The 25,726-nt window shown below is 44.7% G+C and overlaps 2 protein-coding genes across 2 annotated transcripts in view; both read left to right on the top strand.

Annotated features, from left to right (window-relative positions):
- LOC148038851 (synaptotagmin-5-like) overlaps nt 1-25,726 on the top strand; it is a 117,278-nt gene that overhangs the window by 81,540 nt on the left and 10,012 nt on the right. Inside the window, exons 8-10 of the mRNA XM_087674742.1 lie at nt 2,260-2,339; nt 2,417-2,567; nt 2,642-2,875. Of these exons, the coding sequence (XP_087530868.1) occupies nt 2,260-2,339; nt 2,417-2,567; nt 2,642-2,875 (465 nt within the window). The remainder of the gene's footprint in view (nt 1-2,259; nt 2,340-2,416; nt 2,568-2,641; nt 2,876-25,726) is intronic.
- LOC148038852 (uncharacterized) lies at nt 13,942-25,536 on the top strand. The gene is made up of 2 exons (XM_087675568.1): nt 13,942-14,660; nt 25,514-25,536. Exons 1-2 carry the CDS (start codon nt 13,973-13,975, stop codon nt 25,534-25,536), a joined length of 711 nt encoding a protein of 236 aa, XP_087531694.1. The 5' UTR covers nt 13,942-13,972.

Here is a 25,726-nt window from a genome sequence, read left to right as displayed (position 1 = left end):
AAGATTAAAGTGGTAAAGTGTGCATTTTCAGTTTATGTGAATTTTATGGTTACTATAATTAGTACTTAATCAGGTTATTTACCACCCTATCCGAGGAGGAAGGCTGGTTCGAAGTACCATAATTAAAGTTTATATTATAAATCTTGGTGATGTTCAATTAAATCATTAAGTTCTTTTGTCAATGTGGTGACAACAATAAAATAAGCTTTCCTCAGCTCTTGAAGAGCTAAAGGAAATCTGCTCCTATTTATGCTTTCAAGATGCACAGAGAGAGCTCGTGGAGTTTGTATGATACTCCATCTTTAGATCCACCTGAATTTTTTTCCAACTCATAGTCAATTTAGTGGAGAAAGGACAGCCATCAGTTCTTCCTTGAAAATGTCCAAAAGAAGCTTTCCAATGATCAATCAAACATTGTCCCATTTCTAAAGAAGGTCGTGGATATATTAGGACATTGTTGATGGCATTCTATACCAAGGCTACCTTTGCTGTACAAGTTCCACCAGTAATGAATCTTTTCTGGCCAAAGTATTTTTATGAATACCCAATCTATGAACCCCACCACGCAGTTTCAGAGTTGGTAACTTATTAACAGCCAATGGGCGCGCGCGCGCGCGCACACACACACACACACACACACACACACACACACACACACACACACACACACAACTTTACAAGGATGAAGTCAGAATCTGCAGGTTGAAACTGATGAGCTTCATATACATTGTACATGGCTGAAACAGCAACTGAAGTGGCAGCAGAGACAGAGTCAAAGTCAAGGCTGAGAATGGAGCAGCTATAGTTGCAGAAGAGGATGGATAAAAACAGGTTGCAACAGTGGTGGCACAAAATATTCATCAAAAGCAGTCTGAAAAACAGAGTGAGGTAGATGTGGATTTAAGAGAAAGGCCACAAATTGAACCACAAGGGGAAGATGAGCAAAAACAACCCTTGTATAGATTTGTAGGATCCTAAAATTCTAGAATAATGAGCATCAAAACTAGCTTTAGCTTTGAAATGACTGGCCTCCCAAGCATGCATGGTTCCTTTATGCTGAGATAGTTAACAAAACCAAAAGTCTAACTTAATTGAAGAACATGGAACATTTTGCATGTCGAGATAAGAATCTGATCAATAACTGGAAGAATCCCAAATCTGTATGCAATAAATATGGCAAAAAACTGTTGAAAATTTCTATTTGAGAAAACTCTAGTGGCTTGGCAATGCCAAAGGAGGCGTGGAATTGTCTTCTTAGCATGCTAGCAGCTCAAATATTGGAGTGAGGCAATGCAGTGGTTAGCCATTTGTGCACCATGGAAACACTCCAATCATACACCTTGATGGGAGCAACCTTTGTTTCAAAAGGACAATAGATTTTCATAAGTTTATTGAGGTTGAATTTACACCACTAAATTTTTTATCCAAATGCCAAATAGTGACGGGGTACAATATGCCTACAAGCCCTCATGGATGCCATTACTTAGAGCGAATATGTCATCCCGGAGTGCTATATTTTAAGTTTCCAATCCATAAGTATGTCAATTTTATTGAGAGAAGGGGTGGGCTGAGTAATCTGCAGCGAAGGCCTTATTTTCCTCCAAGTGGTTCTAGGATGCATAGCTCTGATATGCTCCTGGATAGCCAAGGGTCTTAAATGACCACAGTCCAATTCATGCCTTGCTTATATATAGAATTACCCTGTGATGGTACTTTGTCAGATCATTGAATGCGGGTACTGCTCTCTTCCAATCTAGTGACAATTGGAGTTGGACGTGTCATCGAATTTCCGTATGCATTTGTTCTCATATTCATACGCATGCCAACTTACATGATTGTCTAGGGCTGTTTCTGCTGAAAGAAAACAGCTAGTAGTAAGGTGGCCTTCCTTCATAGCACATGGATGACAATAGTAAAGATTTAATGCATTAAGATTCTGTGCATCTTTTGAGTGCAGATCAAGTCTATGTTTGGCAATCTTCAAGCTTTTGTATTTTATGATTCTGTCATAAGAACTCCATGCTAAATGTATTGCAGCATATGCACTTCTGAATGCTCTTGCCATCATAGACTATACCATGCCCTTTTGGAAACCTGTCACTGCTTGCCCAATTATGGCTATATTTTCCAATATGTTACATTAGACTTCTTTCCAGTTCAGGTTCTTGGTTTTAGTCCCAAAATTTAGTATGTTCTGAAAGTGTAAGTACACATTTTTAAGTGTAGAAGTCATATAATTGTTTTAGCTAATGTCTGCAGGGTACCATTAAAACAGCTGTTCAGGACTCATTACTTTGGCCTGCTCGAAATATCATCCCTATTGTGCCAGGAGATTACAGGTTCTTTGCTGCTAGTTTGTGTATGAGTGTAAGCTCTTGTCTGTTGTAACATAACATGCGAATCATCTCCTGTACAGGGATCTTGAGTTGAGGGTGACTGGAATACTTGAGGTTAAGTTGGTGCAAGCGAAGCAATTAAAAAATAAGGATTTGATTGGAAAGTCGGATCCATATGCCCAGGTCTACATCAGACCAATCCCAATCAGGATGAAGAAGACAAAAACCATTGTAAGCTAGATCTACATAAGATTTCTGCCTCCTTTCCTTCATTTAATGGCTCTAAAGTTTAGTTTCTTTTGCAGAACAATGATATCGATCCTATTTGGAATGAACATTTCAAATTTGAAGTAGAAGATCTGGCTACACAAAAGCTCACAATCAAGGTATTTGATGATGAAGGGTTCCAAGCAGACCAACTTATTGGTTTAGCCCATTTGGAGCTAAAGACCTTGAAGCCTGAAGCCCTAGAGGACTTATGGCTTCCTTTGGTAAAGGAGTTGAAAAATGGAGAAATTTCCCCTGGATATAGAGGGGAGGTATGTATATTTCTGCCACAGAAGTTTGTGTATATCCAAAGCACAATCACCTTATTTGAAACTCTTTGTGCCATCCTTGTTGAGAGAGTGTCTTGCTTGGCTGAGACCTTGGGGATTTAACTAGTACTTGAGGTTCTATCATGAAGCTTGCCATTTGGTTTTGACAGTTCGGAAAAGGACTAATTTGTCAATATTTGACGCAATAGATATTATAGCTAGACATGAACGTGTAATGAGAAAAAGTGGCAGCAGAGGAAAGAGGTTAGAATAGAGGTTGCAGGTGAGATGGAATTGAGAATGGAGCAGTGAAAAAGTAAACTGAGACCGCGGTAAGTGAGACACATGTTTCTTTGAAGTTTGTTATTCTTCCTGCTTCAAAAGTACCGCATAACAAGGAATGTTGTAATACTTGCCTGGAACCTCTTGCCATCAGCTGCAACTTTCCCTTCACCCTTTTACCATCGTTTCATTTTAGTATGCTAAGTCTGCAGCAGGTTTTCGGGCTCTTACATGCTCCTTTCAACATAAGAAATCTTTTCTTATGTGCATTTCGTTTGTTTTATGTGTATGTGCACATACACTTCTTTTTTTTTTTTTGGTGTGGGGGGGACAGCAGCCCTTGTATGTACTGCAAACTCTCATTATGCAGTGAGAAAAGCATCCATGGTGATGCATATAGGCCCTACATGGGATTTTTCTAAAAAGAAAGAAGGGAATGAATATATGGTTGACTGATCACTGATTTTGTGATATACTTTATCCATCAAGGAGCGAATGAATATATGGTTGACTGATCACTGATTTTGTGATATACTTTATCCATCAAGGAGCAAGAAGCTTGGCTAACTATCAAAAAGTGATGCCTTAAGTGTGAATCTCACCACATTAAGCATGTGTCTGGAGTATTTTCCTCATGACAAGCATTTTACATTTGTTACTTTGTACCTGATGAGCAAATGCTCTCAGACAAAATATCCAAAGGCAACTTACAAAATTAGCCTTGTAAGGGACTTCACAAAAAACAAAAGAAGGGAAACAAACCACTATACAACAAAAAGATACAAGGCCTGACTGAATAACCAATCAGGAGGCCTATAATGCCAAATATGTGGTTGGCAGTGAAAGAAAGTGTCAGAATCCTAAATTATCAGAAAAGCCTCTCTCCTCTACATACTCTCCATGCCCTATTTGAGTTGACCTACATGCTTTGCCACCTCTTGCAAAGAGTGTGGACATACTTGGTGTTAGCTTTATTTATTCTTGTGTGTGAACACACATTAATGTGTGTAAAAGTGTGTTTAGGTGTGAACATCTTTTGCACCACTTAGCATTGAATAAGGGTGAAAGGGTTAGCTACACAGCCTAGCCTATATATTCAGGCCCTATCACTTGTACTTAAATCACACATATCTCATGTATCATTATCAATCTCTCTCTCTCTCTCTCTCTCTCTCTCTCGCTTGTGCCCTCCCCCTCCATGATGTTCCATCCGCCACAGCCTGCTGCTCATTCACGAGCTCCATACTCAACAGTGGTATCAGAGCGGGTTTGTGACTTCAGCTTTGACTGTGGCCGCCCAATCTTTTGCTGGTTCTCTTTGCATATTCATCTTGTGTGTTTGTCATGTTCGCCCACCACTATTGAAGAAGAAGAAGAAGAAGAAGAAGAAGAAGATGAAGAAGAGAAGGAAGTGAAGCATTGTACTTCCTGTCTGCCCATGTGCCTTGTACCTTCTCCCATGACTTGTCAGACTTGCACGCTCCTTACTGGGTCACCTACTGTTAGATGTAGCCATGTCACCAAAATTTAATGAGGTGGTGCTTAAGGTAACTATTATTTACCTTTTAAATTAAAAAAGAAAACACACCTACCTGTCCTGCTCTCACTAGTTACCCTGCTCCCGCCAATGGACCTGCTGTGCTTGCACAATGACACATCTTCCTGTAGCCATCAGCCTTGCACGGCTGTCGTCTGCCTGTTGACTTCCATGTGTTTATCCCTGCCGGTAGCCTAGCCATGTGTGCTGCCCGTTAGACTATGTGCTGGCGGATCATCGATCACATAAGCCCAAAATTAAAGTTGAATAAATTGAAATTTAATTAGTTAAGTTCAAATAATTGTATACCAGAGGAGCGCATATGCCAGATTTGCCAATTAGAGCCAGAGATAGAGGAGCATTATATTTGCTGCTGCCCAGTGTATTATGAGGTCCGTGGTCATTTCCACTATCTCTTTAAAGACGGATTTGGACCACTATCCAAAGTCATGGATTTTACCGATCAGCGATGCCTTGGCCTCTTTCTTCTTGAGATACGACGGCTTTGTGACATGCGCCTCAGGAGTACAGCTGCTCCAGGACATCGAGGCCCTTCACAAAGACAACTCACAAACTTCTTTGCAAAGGAGACTTAGAAGGCTTCAATACAGTTACAGCCACAATCCACACACAGACAAGGAGTACTGATTGATCAAGCCATTCAGCTTAGCTGATTCAGACGTCCTAGGCCTCGGCACAGACATCGACGACACCGTCATAGGCGGATACGAGGGATTATTGCTCGAGCTTGAGCTAGGTCCTCCATACTCACATGAGATTGTACCATTTGGAGCTCATTGTTACGAGATAGACCTCTATGTTTTACATATAGCCATAGTTAGTTTCCTTTCTTATTTTGCTTTGTGCTACATAATATTTTTCCCAAACAGTTGTACCATCATACACATGATTGTAACTCATGGTCTCATAGGTCGTTTTGGCCTTTTGTAGACGTTAATATATAATTTCATTTCATTTCTCTATCTTGGGCGAGCATTTCCTTCATAGTACAGATGATGGATCTATTGTTCGCCCTAGATACATGGAAACCCACCTTTCCCATGGGATCAGATGTACTATTTGTCAGTTGCGCACCTCCTCACATCAGCTCTAGAGATTGAGACTGGCAGATATAGATCCATCCCACCAGAGGAGCGCATATGGCAGATATGCCAATTAGAGCCATAGACAGAGGAGCATTATATCTGCTGTGCTGCCTAGCGTATTATGAGGTCCATGGTCATTTCCACTATCTCTTTAGAGACGGATTTGGACCACTATCCAAAGTCATGGATTTTACCGATCAGCGATGCCTTGGCCTCTTTCTTCTTGAGATACAACGACTTCGTGACATGCACCTCAGGAGTACAGTTGCTCCAGGACACCGAGGCCCTTCACAGAGGCAGCTCATAGACTTCTTTGCAAAGGAGACTTGGAAGACTTCAATACAGTTATAGCCACAGTCCAGATGAGAGCCTCTCTCACCACCACAGTCTACACATAGACAAGGAGTACTGATTGATCGAGCCGTTCAGCTTAGCCGATCCAGATGTCCTAGGCCTCGACATAGACACCGATGACACCTTCATAGGCGGATATAGGGGATTATTGCTTGGGCTAGAGCTAGGCCCTCCATACCCACATGAGATTGTACCATTTGGAGCTCATTGTTACTAGATAGAGCTCTATGTTTTACACATAGCCGTAGTTAATTTCCTTTCTTATTTTGCTTTGTGCTACATATTTTGCCCAAACAGTTGTACCATCATACACATGATTGTAACTCATGGTCTCATAGGTCATTTTGGCCTTTTGTAGACGTTAATATATCATTTCATTTCTCTCTCTCCACATCCAAATTTGCAAATATTGTCCAGGCCCTGATAATAGCAACTGCAAATCTGACTCAAAACCTCTCTCAAATCCTGTAGTTCTGATTTGGTAAAAAATCCATTGAATTCTAGGTTGCCATGCTCTTCCATCGGCAAGAGCTAATCTCCATAGCAATAACTTTGTCCATGGTTCATCACTTGGAAGAAGATCCCTCACAATGAGCCCAAAAAACAATGCGTTATCTTGACTGCTTCGGTCTACAATCCCCAGTATAGATCTAGGCTGAATGATAACATGCGTGGCTATGTTACTCCTCACCGGGATTCCATTTTAACCTGACCAACTTAAAATCTTGATATGGTGCTTCATATGGCCAATGCATTGCTGGGATAAGGGACAGCAAGAAGTCTTATAGCACATGGTTGCAAGTAGAACTTGGTTAGCCACCACCACCATACCTACTAGAAAAAGTCTAGTTTGTGCTCTAGTAAAGGAGCTTTTTCCTAATGCTCAAGTGTAAGGGTGCCAACTACTGCTCTAAGGTGATATCAATGGCCACATGACAACCCAGGTGCCTCACTAAAGTGCCACCCGGAATCTAAGTGAAGTCCTCACATGGTCTCCAATCCAACTGTTGAGTCTCACATACCCAGAATCCATAGGATTTGTGCCAATTAATTAGAGCTCTTGAGGCTCCATCATAGTGACCCTCAAACTCTTCCCATCTCCATCTACATATATGGCTATATCATTTACTCAGACTCTAGGATGGGCAACCTAATGCAACAGATACCTATAGATCCATTTTTGGGACATGTTCTCATAGCCTTTTCTACAAACAAGAAGAGTAAAGGGGCAAGGGGGCAACCTTGTCTCATTGACATCTGAATGCTGAATCTATCACCTCCCAAACCACTGATGAGAACCTAGCTATGAGTCGAAGAGTAAAGGGCTGCTACACCTCTGTTAGAGGTACATCCCTTGGACCAGCAGTGGCCATGTGGAGGGCCTTCAGGCAGTTGGGTAGGGGCGGCAGCTAAGGCGGACTGTTTCCAGGTGGTGGAGAGTCAGTGCATGCAGTGGGCAAGCAGCACAGGAAAATTGAAATCAAGTAGATCATGGACAGGTTTCGGCAGTCAAGCAGGGTAGTTGGACAGTAGGCTACAGTCTGACAGGCAGGGTGTCACATGGCACAGCAGCAGTCAGCTACATTTAGCCTGGCCAACTTGCATTGTTTTTTCTTTTCTGGCCCCTATTTATTCTGCCCTGTTTCTAGTAGTCTTGTACTTTGTTTCTCTATTAGTAAGAGTAAGGTTGGCGGAGTGCATACTTGGATACACAGCTTGTACCTACTGAGTTCATTCATTTCTGTGTTCTCTCTCTCTCTCTCTCTATCTCCACATTCCATTCTCAGAATTACAGAGATGTCTAGGGTTTTTCCTCCCGGAGCTCCAGAGGCACCACACAAGACTACTATGAGACATGAGATCAGCTTGTCCAAAGGGATCCAGGCAGAGAGTAGTGACATATTTCTTTCACAGACTATATTCTATTGGCACTACTAGTTCAATAGACAGAGAATCATCCTACCCAACCGCATCTACCCCACACCACAAAGTCACACTAGACAGGGCCATAGCACTTTGCCAAACACAATGGCCTCAAGCACATGGTGCACAAGTGAATGGCCCATACCATAGTCAAATTAGAGCCATCATTGCGAGGCACAGGAGACTCACCCCTCGACACATCAATAGGTTGCCCTAGACCGCATCAAAGCCATGACCATATGATAATCTTAATACTCAGAGAGGAGCTACTGTACCTAGATATCTTATACATATAGGTTTGAGACTGGAGATCTTAGATACTATCCTTAAACTAACACACATTTTTTTTTTCACTTTCATGATGAGATGACATTAGGACATGAATATACTTTGGTTTTGTCTCATAGGTCACATTGGCCTTTCGTAGGTGTTAATATATCTTTCTCTTTCTTTCTTTCTTTCCCCCCCTCTCTCTCTCACACACACACACAGAGATGTAAGGCCTAGATTCCACATGAGATCATCATAGTTGAGTTAGCAGCCACACTGATTGTAGTAGAGACCTTCACTGGATCAGCCACATATGGACAAAGCTTATGGGACCTGTCCTCTCAACAGCTTGCCAAAAAGGGGGATACTTTGTGTTGGTATGCATAGATCTCAACTTGGTTTGAGCTACATGCCCTTAGCATGGACATACTATGCTCCTTTTAGTACTCCCGCGATGCACTATCTCTTGCTTTGAGCTGCTTAGAGATTGGCAAGGTTATCAAGATGGACTTCACCCAGCTAGACACAAGGAGGACATGGTTAGCACCGATGTCGGAACTAGGCATGAAGATGGCTTTGTACAAAGAGCATCTTCTTTGTACTACAGATGATGCATTTATTGTCGGCCTATTATACATGGACACCACCTTTCACATGGGATCAGTTGCACTATTGGTCAGTTCCGTACCTCTTCTCACTAGTTAGAGATTGTGACTTGTAAATATAGATCCATACCACGAGACAGGGCATATGCTAGATATGTCTACTAGAATCAGAGACAGAGAAGCAATATATATTTGCCGTTGCCTAACATACTATTGGATCTGAGGCCATTTTCATCGTCTATTCAGAGATGGATTTGGGTCACTATCTAGAGTCATGGGTTGCATTGATCATCGACATTGCCTTAGCGTCTTTCTCCTTGAGATATGATGGCTTCGTGACACGCTCCTTAGGAGTGTAGCAGCTCTAGGACATTGAGGCCATAGCGAAAGGTAGCTTACATCTTATAGATTCCTCTGTGAGGGAGATTCAAGAGGGTTGAACATAGTCACAAACTCGATTGCCTACACACACACACACACACACACACACACACACACACACACAAGGGATATTGATTGATTGAGCCATCCAACTTGGCTGATCCAGACATCCTAGGCCTTGATAGAGGCGTTGATGATACTTCCATAGGTGGATACAAGAGATTATTGCTCGTGCTAGAGCTAGACCATCTACACCTCCATGAGGTTGTATCAGCTAGAGCTCTCTATTTGCTAGCTAGAGTTCTATCTTACGTATAGCTTTTACCCCTATTCATTACATTTTTATTTTTCCATTTATTGTTCTTTCCAGATAGTTGTGTTGCCATACAGATGATTGTAAGTCATGGTCTTATAGGTCATTTTGGCCTTTTTGCAGACATTAACTTATCATATCATATCATCTCTTTTTTTTTTTCCGTAAAAGGTAATTGTATTAATTACGAAAAAAGTACAAGTTTACTTGATTACAAGATACATGATGGCACTAAGCCATCATGTGAAACGGTTCTAGTTCTAAGAGTTACAAGGTCATGGCAAAGATGTAGAGGAAATTGCCATATGCCAGGGACGCAAGTCCTCCTGGGAAAGTAAGTCAGAATGCTGAAGAAGATCTATCTGCCAATACAAGAGACCCTTAACACAGGAGACTGATGCCGAGACGCCTCAGCCATGCAGAGATACACCTTCCTAGAGAACAGACATATCATTGATGGAGAGTTTTCCTTTCTCTACTCTCACTTTCAGATCACTGACATGTTTCCCTTTTATAGGACACTATTTCATTTCTTTTTCAGTCTTATAGGCATGTTTTTCATATTTTTTCTCGTTCCAGATGAGAAACACACCATCATTGTATGTACTGCTTTGGTCTCATAGGCCACATTGGCCTTTTAGAGACGTTAATATACTCTCTCTCTCTCTCTCTCTCTCTCTCTCTCTCTTTGTGCATTCCATTCTCTCACTGTGCTAGGAGGATTTAGCAAGGACCAATTCCCATCTCTCTCTCTCTCTCTCTCTCTCTCTCGCTCTCTCTTTGTGCATTCCATTCTCTCACTGTGCTAGGAGGATTTAGCAAGGACCGATTCCCTCCAGGAGAGAAACAGGGTGATCGAAAAACTGAGGCACGAGCTCGATGAATATAGAAACCTGCTAGACCTACTCAAGAAGGAGGAAGGAGAAATCACCGAAACAACGCCCACCAAGGTGCAAACCGAGATCAACGAGCTGAAGACACAAGTAACAAAGGAGCTCAACACATGGGCGAATATAGTGAAATAAGCACAAGCGGAAGTGGCCGAGAACTCCAAATGGATTGAGGTAGCCAAGAAGTCACCAACAAAGGAGGAGTTTGTGATGCAGCACTGGAGGAGGAGAAAAGGAGAAAGCTTAGAGCACTCCACATCTGGGTGGTCGGATGGAAGGAAGGGGATAGCCCCCTGGCAGGTGCCAAGCAAATATGTGAAAAACTGGGAGTAGAGGACCCTCAAATAGTGGAGAATGCATGGCGCGTAGGGAAAGACCTCACCAAGGGAAGGCCTCTTATCCTCAAATTTGCCAACTTAGAATCCAGACGAGCCTTCCTCTCTAAAAGGACAGCTCTAATAGGGGAAAAAGTCTACCTGGAGGATGACCTCACACCCGCACAGGTGGCACACCGTAAAGAATGCATGCCACAGATCCTGGAGGCTCGCAAAGCAGGAAAATGGGCAGTATACAGAGACAGTCGTGTCATCATCACAGATAAACGCCAATGACGGGGCGCGGCCTACGAGACCCACCTGAGGTTTGCAGTGTGGAACTGCAACGGAGCTATGAAAACAGATGCAGGATTATTCCAGGAGACCTTCACCGGCAAGGACATCGTCCTCTACACACAAACCCACCAAAGCCCAGGCACTTACTTACCAGAAGTGAGGGGATATAGATAAAAGGAGGGACCCGAGGGTTCGGAGGGGTGGCTGTGTTGTGCAGGGAGGAGTTACAGCCCATAGTGCAAGTCATGCAGAAAGATGAGGAAGCCCGCTTCATGTGGATCAATATACACACAGATCGCCCCCGAGACATATACATGGCGGTGTGCTATTTCCCACCAGCACACTCCCAATACGCATCACCGAAGGGCGAGTCACCATACCTACCACTGTACGAGGATTTCATGCACTACTCCAGCTTGGGGGATGTCATGTTGGCCGGAGACTTCAACGCATGCACAGCACAGAGGCAGACCCCCTTCTTCGAGAGCGAAGACCACATGTACAAAGAGATCGCACCGAAGGAGATAGGACTCAACCGGGCATCACAGGACACAGCTGAATGCACCGAATATGGTGAACACCTACTGGCGTTAGGGGGGGCACACGGACTAGCCATCCTCAACGGTCTCGACAGATGGCCCGGGTCGGATGCCCTCACATGATTCCCACACAAGCACGCGGCCAATTGCATCGGATGGGGGGCACATGGAGCACCCACACAGAAACTGGGAGCAAGCACAGTGGACTATATCCTCGGTCCTCTATCACTTATCCCTGACATCCAGTCCTTTAAAATATCACCTCGCCCACTCGCAGTGGCTACCGACCATGCGACATAACCTGCAGGTATGACCTAAACCCCCCCCCCCCCCCCCCCCCCCCCCCCAGCAAGCAACCCCCCAAGATTCCCCAGGTACCACTTTACCAGGCTAACTGCGAGCGCATACTCCGACCATCTCTACTGGAGCCTGCAAGAAATGGACCCCCACGCACCCCTGGAGGAGGTCACAACACAGTTGGCGGGCACACTACACACCTCGGCTGCCGAATACTTCCCCCACACATCCCCCCACTCCACCCCTCCGAACAAGAATGTCCCACAGAATAGCTGGTACGATGCAGAGTGCAGGGAAACCCGGCTCTGTCTTCAACAGGACGAAGCACGGGGAGTACACACGCATAAAGAGGCACGCTTGATCTTCCGTAGTCTAGTGCGATGGAAGAAACGAGCCTACCTCTCCAAAGTGGAACACGAATTCTACCAGCTATTCTTAGGACAGGACAGCAAAGAGGCATGGAAGGCGTTTCAGGAGCCCCGAGCCCAGACGCCCATTACCTCCCCGGACACTTGGCACGCATATGCAACCTCACTATACCAAGTACCCAAGCAGCCCTAGCTACCTCGGCCCCCAGGGAGTAGACCCGGATCATCCACATTCTTCAGTACGGGGCGGGTTCGGGACGCCATTGATAGACTCCAAAATGGCCGTGCCCAAGACCACGAAGGCTTGGTAGTAGAGCATTTGACCCATGCCAGAGACATACTGGCACCTCTCCTAGCACACATGTTCAACAGAGCCCTATGCGAAGGCTTCCCTGCCAGTTGGTCAGCCAACACCATAATACCTATCCTGAAGACCGGAGACCCCATGGTTCCCACGAACTACCGAACAGTCATGGTTGGCCATGTACTAGCCAAGCTCTATGGATCCATATTGGACCACAAGCTGAGCAAGTGGGCAGAGCAACACCAACATTGGGCGGCAGGACAAGCAGGGTTTAGGAGGGGTTTCTGCACCCTTGACCATATCCTCACACTGAGAGCCATCATAGAGGAGGGCACAACACATGGAAGACGGGTGTACTGCTGCTTCGTGGACTTCTGCAAGGCCTTTGATACAGTTCCATGAGCGAGGCTCACGCAAAGACTACAGGAACGGGAGGTCCCAACCGAAATGCGATGGGGGATACTGGCACTATACGAATCGGTAACGGGCCGAGTTCGGGCACCAGGAGGGCTGTCAAAGGAGATAACCAGCACCATCGGAGTCAAGCAGGGATGCCCACTCTCACCCACCCTATTTGGCCTCTACATTGATGAGATCTCAGAGTACATAGATAGATTGGGCGAGGAGGGATCGAACCTGGGAGGGACACTGATACCCATCTTACTATATGCGGACGACATAGTCCTCATCTCCAGCACACTTGAAGGGCTATAGTGCCAACTAGATGCACTACAGGCCTTCTGCCAAGACAAAGACCGAACTGTGAACCTGGGGAAAACCAAGGTCATGGTGTTCAACACGTCAACGCAATGGCTCCGACGGTCGGTACCCCCCTTCACATACGCCGGAGAGACCGTGGACGTGGTCAAAAGATACGTCTATCTGGGGACTACATTCTCTCGACCGAGATTTACCCTGAGAAAAGTAGCAGAAGATAGATTAACCCGAGGCTATGCAGCCCTCGGGTCAATGGAGAACTAATGTGCCTGCATACAGTTCCAAGAACCCTGGACAAAGCTTTGGCTTTTTGACACCTTGGTCACACCAGCCCTCCTGTATGGGGCTCCCATATGGGGGTCCAGTCTCTACCACACGCGGAGGGCCCCGCAGGACCAGTCACCACTGCCTAAGGAGGAGGCCACCTATAAGGGATGGGAGCAGATGGAGAGACCCTTAATACTTATGATCTCATGGATGATCCGAAACAAGCCCTCCGTACCACACAAGATCATCCGCGCAGAGCTGGGGGCACCGCCCCTTGTGGCTGAGGCCCTCTTCCAGACCGTGACAGAGACTTGGCTACGGCTCCATGGCCTGCATATGGACCACCTCCCCCCACTACAATACAGCCTAGATTGCCCACACCTGGAGCTCAGCCGAGAGGAGGTGAAGCGCATCATCAGAATGGATATCATCCAGACAGACACAGCCAGGACATGGGTGACCCCCATGTCGGAACTAGGAACCAAGAAGGCTTTCTACCGAGAGCACTTCCTGCACATCTCCCCGGATGGCTTCATCACCCGCCCAAGCTACATGGACACACACCTGTCTCACGGGGTCAGAAGTGCCATCGGACAGATCCGCACGTCCTCACACCAACTACGGGTCGAAACGGGCAGATACAGGGCCAACCCCCTCCCCTTAGAAGATCGAGTCTGTCAGCTCTGCCATCTCGAGCCAGAGACAGAGGAACACTATATCTGTAGATGCCCAGTGTACTACGAAATCCGGGGACGCTTCCATTGCCTATTCAGCGAAGGATTCGGACCACTCTCCAAGGTGATGGAATTCAAAGCCCAGAGATGCCTGGGGCTCTTTCTACTGGAAATACGACGCCACAAAGACCACCTCCTACGAACCACGGAGCAAAGACAAGGAGCCACCAATCAACGCACACTCAACGAATTCTACCAAATACCAGCTACCCTCCCCACCACCGAGCCCCCACCATCCCAACCGGCCCCCCGACCCCGGGGGACCACCTTAGAAATAGCCACAGCGAGAGGCAAAGCCCGGCGCCCACGCCCCACCGGCCCCCGTCCCCGCAGAAGACACATGTCTAAGATACAAGGGATACTACGCCGCTATCGGAGGGCCCTGCCCCGCCCCTTTAGTCTCTCCATGTTAGACTGACCCATGCGGGACATCCTAGGATGAACACTCTAGGAGCAATTCCACACCGCACTGGGAGTACCTCTAGATTGTATCTAGTCTAGATATCATTTTGTACCTACTCAATTTAGTTCAACATAGCATAAACGTTAGCTTCACTGGGACTTTTGAATTCAAATCTCCCAGACATTTTGTATGCAACATTTTGGTCTCATAGGCCAACTTGGCCTGTTGTAGACGTTAATATAACTTTCTTGCATTAGATGAAGTGGGATTAGTTAGATCAGCCCAAGATAGAGAACAGAATATGGAACACACCTACTGGCACTGGGAAGTGCACATGGTTTGGCCATCCTTAACGGGCTACCACAGTGGCCAAGATCTAATGGCTTCACATGTTGGAATAACAGGAAAGGGTCAAGCACAGTGGACTATTTGATTGGATCACCCAACTTGCTACCTGACATAAAAAGTTTTGAAATCTTAGACAGACCAATTGGATTAGTAGCAGACCATGCTATTCTAGCTTTCACAATGCAATATGGGCATATACACGAAGCACAGTCACACATACCAAAATTACCACTCTATGATTTTGTGGAAGCGACCTCACACATTTACAGCATTACTGTGCGAGATGCATTGAGGGAGCTAGACACACAGGCCTCTCTGGATGAGTTTACAAGACAGTTGGCCGAGATAATACACACTTCAGCAGCATACGCTTTCCCACACACTACACCGTCAGATAAACCTCCACGAGGTAATGCTCCACAGAATGGCTGGTATGATGATGAGTGCAGAGAGACACGAGCACGTTTTCAGCGAGAGTTGGCACTTGGCATATGCACACATAAGCATGCTCGAACACTCTTCAGACGGTTGGTACGCAAAAAGAAGCGGGAATACCTGAGCAGACTAGAAACAGAAATGTATTCCATGTTCTTGGGGCAGGACAGCAAGAGAGCATGGAAAAAGATGCATGAGAACCAGCCACCCCTACAAATTACTAGACCGGATGATTGGCATGGATATGCTTGCACACTCTATGATATCCCTGGCCAAGAGCCTATGCCACTCCCCTCAACCTCAAGACCAGCAAATTGCAGATTTTTCACAGAAAAAAAAGTGAGGAATGCCATATGGAAACTGAGAAATGGAAGAGCCCAAGACCATGAGGGTTTAGTGGCTGAACACTTCACGCATGCCTGTGATATTCTGGCACCAACGCCGGCTCACATCTTTAATAGGGCAGTTTGTGAGGGATTTCCAACGTGTTGGTCAGACCATATTATTGTGCCGCTCTTTAAGAGTGGAGACCCCGCGCTACCTAGTAACTACCGAACTATCATGATTGGACACATGCTGGCCAAGATATATGGCTCTATCGTGGAACAAGCATTGAGTGAATGGGCCGAGATGCATGGCCTGAGGTCAAAAGGCCAGGCTGGCTTCAAGAGGGGATATACAACTCTAGACCATATCTTTACGTTGAGGGCAATCATTAGGCAAGGCATTCAAGAAAAAGATCTATTGCTGTTTTGTGGACTTTCGCAAGGCCTTTGACACAATGCCACGTGCTAGACTCATGAAAAGAATGCAAAACATTGATGTGCCCGTAGAGATACAGTGGAGTATCTATGCCCTGTATGAGACAGTGACAGGCAGAGTACGAACACCTGAGGGCATCTCAGATACAGTCAATAGCACCATTGGGGTGAAACTGTTGAGATATCGAGCTTCACTCGTGATATGCTAGGGTGACCGTTGTGCATTTATGTCACCGACTTGTCAGTTGCAGATGCGGTTGGTACACCGCCCATGAATAATAGCTAGATGACAGCTATCCTTATCTACTCTAGTTCATGGCTCAGTTAGTATGCCACCTTAGTTAGTTGAGTTTGGTTTGAGACCCATATATAGGGTTCTTCTATTTCTTTTGTATGTGAGTTCTTTTTGGCTTATACAACTAAGAAGAGGAAAACTGTTTTCAGCCTCCACCTCTGTGTGTATTCCCCCATTGTGCAAGCAAGAAAGCTACAAGTGAGACTCCTTCCTTCTCTCCCACAATCTTGACATGGTATCAGAGCCTTGTTCGTGGTAAGGAGCTCAAGAAAGCAAGCCAAGTTCGCGGTGTTCTGGTAAGAGGACCAGTGTTGCTTTCATTTTTCTGTTCTGGGAGCAAGTCTCTGCAGGTAGCACAGCCGGGAAGTGCAAGAGTGCATTGTCTCAGGTTGAGACGCTCTTCGCGGTGAAGCAAGAGGGCAGTATATGCTGCGGGAAATGGCTTTAGCCCTTGGTGACCCTGTTTTTTTGATTTGAGGCCATTTCGGGGTCTGTTTTGGAGGCGCAAGTTTTCTGCACGCACTCAGGAAAAGGCCCTATTTTATGCTGTCGACTACTGTTCTACAGGTCGGTGAAAAGTTACTGTAGAAATTGCATCGTATGCTTGTGCGCAGAGACATTGCGAGTTACAGAATCATCCTTGTTGCTTGTTGATGCAAAATCATCACTAGAAAGTGACTGTGTGGTCAAATACCACTTTCGTCAGTTTTGCAGATTAGCCCTTGGAGGCTGAAGCTGTGTTCTTTGCAGTGACAATTTTTTTTGCAGTGTTTTGTAATGGCGTCTGATTCTCTCTCACAGATTGTCACTAAAAAGCTTGACAAGAATAACTTCCAAGCATGGAAGTTTAGAATGATGAGTTTCCATATGGGAAAAGGATATTGGGAATTTGTTGCAGGAAATAAAGAAGAACCAGTTCTTCCTGATGTTCCCAATCAACAGCAAATGTAGGCATTTAAAGCATGGCATGAGAGAGCCAGGAAAGTTATGTACTGGCTGTCTATCAACATTTCGGACTCTATGATTGTGCATATTCAAGATGCAAGTACGCCAAAGGAGGCATGGGATACTTTGTCAAAAATGTATAGCACAAATACGCAAGCCAGGAAAATGCAGCTCAAGCAAGAGTTGCATAATGTGTAAAGAGAAAATATGAGCATCAATGACTACTACATGAAGGTGAAGAAGATTGCAGATGCACTTGCTTCCATTGGGTCACCAGTGGAAGATGATGATTTAGTTTCTGTGACCTTGAATGGTCTAGGAAAGGATTATGCACAGTTTCGAACATCCATTTCCGTCCGTGAAAGATTTCCTGATTTTGAGGAGTTGATTGTTCTTCTAATTTCTGAGGAGCAGAGAAATGGTGGTGCATCTTCTTCAGGAGGAACTTCAAAAGAAGTTGTCTTCTACTCAAATGCTGGAAGAGGTAGAGGAGGCCGATCTGGAGGCCGTGGTAGAAATCAGAATATGCAGCAAACTCAAGAAAACCAGTCCTATGGAGGAGGACGTGGTAACTCTAGAGGCAGGGGGAGCCAACGAGGTCGTGGTGGATGGCAAAGAGGCCAAAATGCAAACAGTAATGTTGAATGCTACTACTGTGGTAAAATGGGTCATATGGCTAAAGACTGCTATAAAAAGCAGAATGACATCATGAATGGAAAACTGTAACAAGGGAATTATGCATCTTCTAGTAGACAGGGTGATGACAGAAATAAGCATTTGTTTATGGTGCAGCACATGAATAATTCTGTGACAAGTGCAGAAGAAAGCAACGATGTATGGTATGTTGACTCAGGTTTCAAACCACATGACAGGTCATGCAGAATGGATGGAGGATGCAAGGAAAATGGAAAAACCAGGATTTGTGGAGACTGGTGATGATACTGTACATCCTATTGTGTAGATTGGAAAAATTCCTTTGTCTATGCAGGATGGGAAAAAGAAATACCTGTCCGATGTATTTCATGTCCCGAATATCACCAAGAATCTGGTTTTTGTTGGTCAAATGGTTGAGCAGGGCTTGCAGGTCAGATTTAATCCTCATGGATGCTTTGTTGAGGATATGAAAAATAAAGGTCGCTTGATAGCAAAAGGAAAGAAGAAAGGCAGAATGTTTACTTTGGAAGCAGACATGCCTGAATTGAGTGCAGCAATGTTTGCACATGGGACCGGTGTAGTTGCAGATATTGATATCTGGCATAAACACATTGATCATGTTAATGTACAGCGACTTAAATCAATGCAGGCCCAAAATATTGTTGCAGGATTGCCTAAATTCAAGGTTGCAGAAATGCATAAGGTATGTGAAGCCTGTCAGTTTGGAAAACAGGCAAGGAAACCATTTCCTAGACATGTTCAAGAGAGTAAGAAGCCATTGGAATTAATCCACTCTGATGTGTGGACTACTAAAGCTGCATCTCTTGGAGGCTGTCATTATTTTGTCACTTTTATTAATGACAATAGCAGAAAAGTTTGGGTGTATTTTATGAAAAAGAAAAGTGAAGTTTTTGGGCATTTCAAAACTCTTAAAGCTATTGTTGAAAAAGAATCAGGCCTGCAAATAAAATGCCTAAGGTCAGATGGAGAGGGAGAGTACCTCTCAAATGAGTTTGCAAGGTTCCTGCAGGAGCATGGCATAAAGAAGCAATATTCATGCAGTCATACCCCACAACAAAATGGAATTGCAGAAAGGAAAAACAGGCATATTGGAGAGGTATCTCGTGCCATGCTCAATGAAAAAGACTTGCTAGATTTTTACTGGGCTGAAGCAGTTGCTACAGCAGTTTACATAATGAACAGGACTCCCACTGCAGCAATACATGGGATGACTCCAGAGAAGAGATATACTGGTAGGAAATCAGATATTTCTCATTTGAAAATTTTTGGTTGCATTGCCTATGTTCATGTGCCAGATGAGTTGAGATCCAAGTTGGATCCAAAAGCTGAGAAGTGCATCTTTATTGGTTACTCTTTGCAGCAGAAAGGGTATAGATGCTATAACCCTTCTATTCGTAAGTTTACAGTGAGCAGAGATGTTGTTTTTGATGAGATGAGTAGCTGGTATAAACCAGTAAATGTGATTGATAATGTAGATGCACAAAATGGTAATGCTGCACAGAATTCACAGTAGCAGTCTCAGGATATTAGTGGACCTGGAGCGTCCTCTAGCAGTGGTTCACATTCTTCGCCATGGACAGGCAGATTGAGATCAGGAGAATCTTCTCAAAGCAATGCAGATAGTGGTATTTAGGTATCACGAAAAGGAAAAGAGAAGGTAGATCAGCCCATGTTTGATGTGAATGCAGGTCACTCTTATGTGGATGGTGAATCCAGTGGCTCAGAACAGAGCATTGATGATGAGTTGGGTATTCCTTCTATTGTTACACCTGGAGTAAGGAAGACCGGGGATGTTTTGAGAGCACCTGGGAGTGAATCTACTTTGCGCAGGTCTACCAGAGCTAGATATCCTGTGGATAGGCTGAAATATGATGGATTTACAGCCATTCACTATGTCTATATGGTCAAAGTGATACAGGAACCAGAACCCACTTCTTTTGAGCAAGCCATGGGAAAAGAAAAATGGGAGAAAGCCATGGATGAAGAAATGGATGCCTTGGAAGCAAATGCTATATGGGAATTGGTACCTTTGCCTAAAGGTAAGAATGCAATTGGCTGTAAGTGGGTTTATAAGGTGAAGCACAATGCAGATGGTTCTGTGAACAGATACAAGGCAAGATTAGTAGTCAAGGGGTATGCACAAACATATTGCATTAATTATGAAGAAACATTCAGTCCGGTTGCAAGGATGGCAAGCGTAAGAGCAGTCATTGCTATGGCTGCATCAAAGGAATGGTCTTTACATCAGATGGATGTAAAGAATGCCTTCTTGCATGGCGATTTGCAAGAAGAGGTATATATGGAGCAGCCACTAGGTTATGTGCATGTTGTTCATCCTGAGTTTGTTTGCAGGTTGAAGAAAGCATTGTATGGCTTGAAGCAAGCACCTAGAGCATGGTCTGACAAGATAGGACAGTATCTTTTCACTATTGACTTTCAGATTTCCAAGGCAGATTTCTCACTTTATGTGAGAAAAACAGAGAAAGGTATTATGCTACTTGTCATTTATGTTGATGATTTGATTATGACAGGTGACAGTGATGAAGATATCCTTCATGTGAAAATGCTATTGAAGCAAAAGTTTGAGATGAAGGATTTGGGAGAGCTGCGTTATTTCTTGGGCATTGAGGTGATTAGATCACCAAGTGGGATACGGCTCTTGCAGAGGCAGTATGGATTGGACATGCTGTCCAAATATGGGATGACAGGCTGTAAGTCTATTTCAATTCCTTTGGAGCAGAATGTGAAGCTGAGCGCAGATGCAGGTGAGCTTCTGGAAGACCCTACTATGTACAGACGCATAGTAGGAAGTTTGATTTATATGACTATTACCAGGCCAGATTTGAGCTATGCTGTTGGGTTGGTAAGTCAGTTTATGCAGGCTCCAAGGAAACCACATTTGGATGCGGCTAGACGCATACTCAGGTATGTGAAGTCCACATTGCAGTATGGACTATTTTATGAGACTGGGGTTCAGATACAGTTGCATGGATACACTGATGCTGATTGGGCTGGTAGTATTTCAACAGGGGTGCAACAATGGCTGCATGTGAGGTAGCTTGGTTGCATAAGCTACTTTATGATATGCATCAGCCTACAGATGGACCAGTTGTCATTTATTGTGACAACATGAGCAGTATACACTTGGCAAATAACCCAGTCTATCATGCTAGAACAAAGCACATTGAGGTGCATTATCTCTATGTGCGGGAGAGGGTTTTACTAGGTCTTATTGATCTAGTTTATGTCAGCACAGAGGATCAGGTAGCTGACATATTTACGAAGGCATTGGGCGCAGAGAAGCTGCGCAAGTTCAGAGACCTGCTTGGTGTGCAGGAATTGGGATTGAGCTCGAGGGGGAGTGTTGAGATATCGAGCTCCACTCGTGATATGCCAGGGTGACCGTTATGCATTTATGTCACCGACTTGTCAGTTGCAGATGCAGTTGGTACACCGCCCATGAATAATAGCTAGATGACAGCTATCCTTATCTACTCTAGTTCGTGGCTCAGTTAGTATGCCACCTTAGTTAGTTGAGTTTGGTTTGAGACCCATATATAGGGTTCTTCTATTTCTTTTGTATGTGAGTTCTTTTTGGCTTACACAACTAAGAAGAGGAAAACTGTTTTCAGCCTCCACCTCTGTGTGTATTCCCCCATTGTGCAAGCAAGAAAGCTACAAGTGAGACTCCTTCCTTCTCTCCCACAATCTTGACAGAAACAAGGTTGTCCACTTTCACCGACACTTTTTGGGCTGTATATAGATGAAATTTCAGAATATGTGGATAGGATGGGTGGGGCCGGAGCCAGCCTAGCTGGAGTGCTGATACCATTACTGCTTTATGCCGATGATATTGTACTTATATCTGACTCACCTGAGGGACTAAATAGACACTTGGATGCATTATCAGCTTTTTGCAGAGATAGAGATCTTAAGATGAACCTTGGGAAAACTAAAGTTATGGTATTTAACACTTCAGCTGCTTGGGTGACAAGAGCTGAGCACCAGTTTACTTTTGACGGAGAGCCAGTGGAGATGGTTAGGCAGTATGTTTCTTTGGGGGTCACATTGAAGGGACCACAGTTCTCTTGGAGAGAGACATCAGAGGCTCGTTTGGCAAAAGCATATGCAGCCTTAGGTGCATTGGAGAGGCAATGTGCTGACATACAATTTCATGAGCCGCGCACCAAACTGTGGCTTTTTGACACCTTGGTTACACCCACACTCCTATATGGGGCAGCTATTTGGGGTCCGAGTCTGTTTCACACGAGGAGACAGCCTTTGGGAGACCAGGATGGACCAGAGAAGGAATACTATGATGGAAGGGAGCATATGGAAAGACCACTGGTCATGATGATCTCACGCATGATACGAGCGAAGAGCTCGACCCCACATGAGATTATCAGAGCTGAGTTGGGGGCATCACCCATGGTGGCTGAGGCCTTGGTTCAGGCAGTGACTTTCATACATAGACTATGGGAGCTCCCCCAAGATAGATACCCACGGCTAGCCCTGGCCTCTTCTAGACAACTAGCAGCAGACGGTGACAGACACAATTGGTATGCTCAGATGAGTACATGGATGCGTCTACATGGTCTGCAGATTGACAGACTAACCCCCTTTGACTATAGCCTAGATTGCCCTATACTTGACCTAAGCCGATCAGAGCTAAACCATGTGATCAGAGCAGACATACTGAAGTTAGATACGGAGAAGACCTGGATCCGACCCCCCTTGCCCCATAGCACGAGGATGGCACACTACCAGACCCACTTCCTCTAGGTATCTGAGGATGGTTTCATCACCCGACCCAATTACATGGACACACAGCTGCCTCATGGACTACGCACAGTTATTGGTCAGATCCGCACCTCATCCCACCATTTGAGGATTGAGATAGGCAGATGGGAGGGTATACAGACAGAAGAACGCATATGCCCACTATGCGACAGAGAGCCAGAGACAGAGGAACACTACATCTGCCGATGCACTGTATATTATGACATACGAGGTAGATACCACTGTCTGTTTCAAGAGGGTTTTGGACCCCTGAGACGGATCATGCAGTTTGAGGATCAGAGATGCTTGGGATTTTTCCTCTTGGAGCTCCAGAGGCGCAGAGCAACAATTCTACGGAGTAGGAGGCCCCCACAGCTCGGCTCACATAGACAGAGAGCAGTCACTGACTTTTTCACTGATACACGACAAAGTATGGCAGATACCACTACTACTGCCACACAGCCTACAGGAGTACATCATCATTGGACCTCATCTTCTGTAGGTGTCCCTTTGGATAGAGCAGTGGTGCTTAGCCGTTCTAGGCGCCCACGTCCACCCTGACGAAGGCCTAGACATCCACACCACAGACAAATTAAAGCCATCATTGAGCGCCACAGGAGATAGATGCCGAGATGCCTCAGCCATGCAGAGATACACCTCCCTAGAGAACAGACATATCATTGATGGAGAGTTTTCCTTTCTCTACTCTCACTTTCAGATCACTGACATGTTTCCCCTTTTATAGGACACTATTTCATTTCCTTTTCAGTCTTATAGGCATGTTTTTCATATTTTTTCTCGTTCCAGATGAGAAACACACCATCATTGTATGTACTGCTTTGGTCTCATAGGCCACATTGGCCTTTTAGAGACGTTAATATACTCTCTCTCTCTCTCTCTCTCTCTCTCTCTCTCTCTCTCTCTCTCTGTGCATTCCATTCTCTCACTCACCTGTGCATCTGCTTCTACACCGTTGCACTCTAATAGCCTCTAAGCCACTTGTTTAGAAAACCCATCCTCTACATGTTGCCCTCCAAGAACCCCCAATCAACTCTATCATAATGTTTTTTGAAATCAAAAAGTGACATGATGATGTCCTTATCTCTGTGTGTGTGCAAGAGCTATGGATTCCTAGAAGGTAAAATATTGTCCAAGATTTTGTTCATTCAAATGAAACCTGTATGGTTAGGGTGGACGATATTTGGCATACGAGTAGATAATTTTAAGACTAATCACTTTGGCAAGGATCTTATATGCAGTGCCAAGCACAATAATTGGTCTCCACGGAGTGATCTCCAATGTGCCGCAGTTTGCTTTGGGGATGAGGTGAATCAATCCCTTATGGCATATCCCTTGATGTCATAATGTCCTGAAGGCTGCAAGATGTCCAATGCTCATAAGGTCCTAGTAACTCAAGAATGCGTTGTTCAGTCAATCATCACATGGGCCCTTGCCCAAGGTCAAGGTTTCTAGAGCTTTTGCAAGCTCCTCTGCTAAAAGAAGGGCCATCAAGTAACTGTTCATACTCTATGATTGCCTTGTTGATATTCTGCCAAACGATCTTTTTGCCTCATAACCTGGAGATCTAGTAGTGGAACCTAGCAAGGTCACAAGTGGTATAATAATCTATGGCCACCTGCCCAACCTCTTGAGGCACCCAGCCTAAGGATCCATCAGCTCTCCAAGACTCTCCGAGCTCAATCATCCTCAGCACCAGAAAACTAACTTGAAACGTCAAGCTTGCAACTCTAATCAGCTAATTCTTCAGGATACCAAGTGGCTAGAACCTCCTTGGCTTTACCATCTTAACCTGAAATGGGGCAGGTAATAACCCTCGTTGCTGGTAGGTGAAATATCTCTTCAGGGAGGATGTTCACTCCTAAACCTTCATCCAAAAGAACATCATCATACTTTTTCCTTGCATACTCCACTTGAATGGTAGGGACCTGAGTCCACCGCATCTCTCTGAGTGGCTAATACTGATTGACATTCAAGAACTTGTTGAACTGGCAAGGTTCTTTCCCCAAGAACATCCTGCTGCGTTTGCCTAATCTTCAAGAGGAGCTTCTCTCTTAAAAGACCTTCAATAGTCATAATCCTTCTCTGATTTTTCAAGTAAAAGTTCATCATTTTGTTAGTGTTTTGTCTTCATGAGATGATGCTAGATAGGTTCAGTTAGCTTCAAAAACTACAAGAAGGTCAGATTCTTAAATTTGATATAGTTTCTCATCTGCCTGAATCATGTGCCGTTGAAGCTACAGGAAGCTGTAGTGAGTGACCTTATAGGGGTGATGATTATCATATGCCTAGTATAAGGCATTGGAGAACAAAGGAAACACTTGGGTACTAGTTGATTTTTGGACACGTCTACTCAAAGGGTTTTGCTGTTCATTACTCATGTCATGCATAATGGGGGAGGAAAAGGTCCAAAGTTCAGAGTTTTTCTTCTTTTGCACATGTTCATAAATGAGTTCACTGTGAAAGGATTCACTGGCGTTGCAGTCTGTAAGGCACCTCATGTATGATGTACATCTTTGCATGATCCATAGGATCTCAGGGATTCACTATGCAGATTAGAAAATGTTATTTTCCTCTGTCATGGCTTATTATTTGGATGAACTCTTGTGATGTGTTTGTCATTTTCTGTTTTTCTTTCGAATTCCGTGCAATTGCGTTGTCCTGAGGAAGGAGTTTTCTTTGAAGAAAGTATTGTCG

The sequence above is a fragment of the Lygodium microphyllum genome, chromosome 3, assembly GCF_053477565.2.
Source record: "Lygodium microphyllum isolate KBCC chromosome 3, Lygodium_microphyllum_v1.1.10, whole genome shotgun sequence".
NCBI classification, from domain to species: Eukaryota; Viridiplantae; Streptophyta; class Polypodiopsida; order Schizaeales; family Lygodiaceae; genus Lygodium; species Lygodium microphyllum.
The sequence above is the reverse complement of the archived record's forward strand: the minus strand, read 5'-3'. Positions and strand labels throughout refer to the sequence as shown.

Bases quoted from the DNA above. Each gene is read 5' to 3' on its own strand.
- LOC148038852 (XM_087675568.1), top strand. From the start codon at position 13,973: ATGGACCACCTCCCCCCACTACAATACAGCCTAGATTGCCCACACCTG. The intron at 14,661-25,513 runs GCAAAGCCCGGC...CTGGCGTTGCAG, and splicing joins AGAAATAGCCACAGCGAGAG to TCTGTAAGGCACCTCATGTA.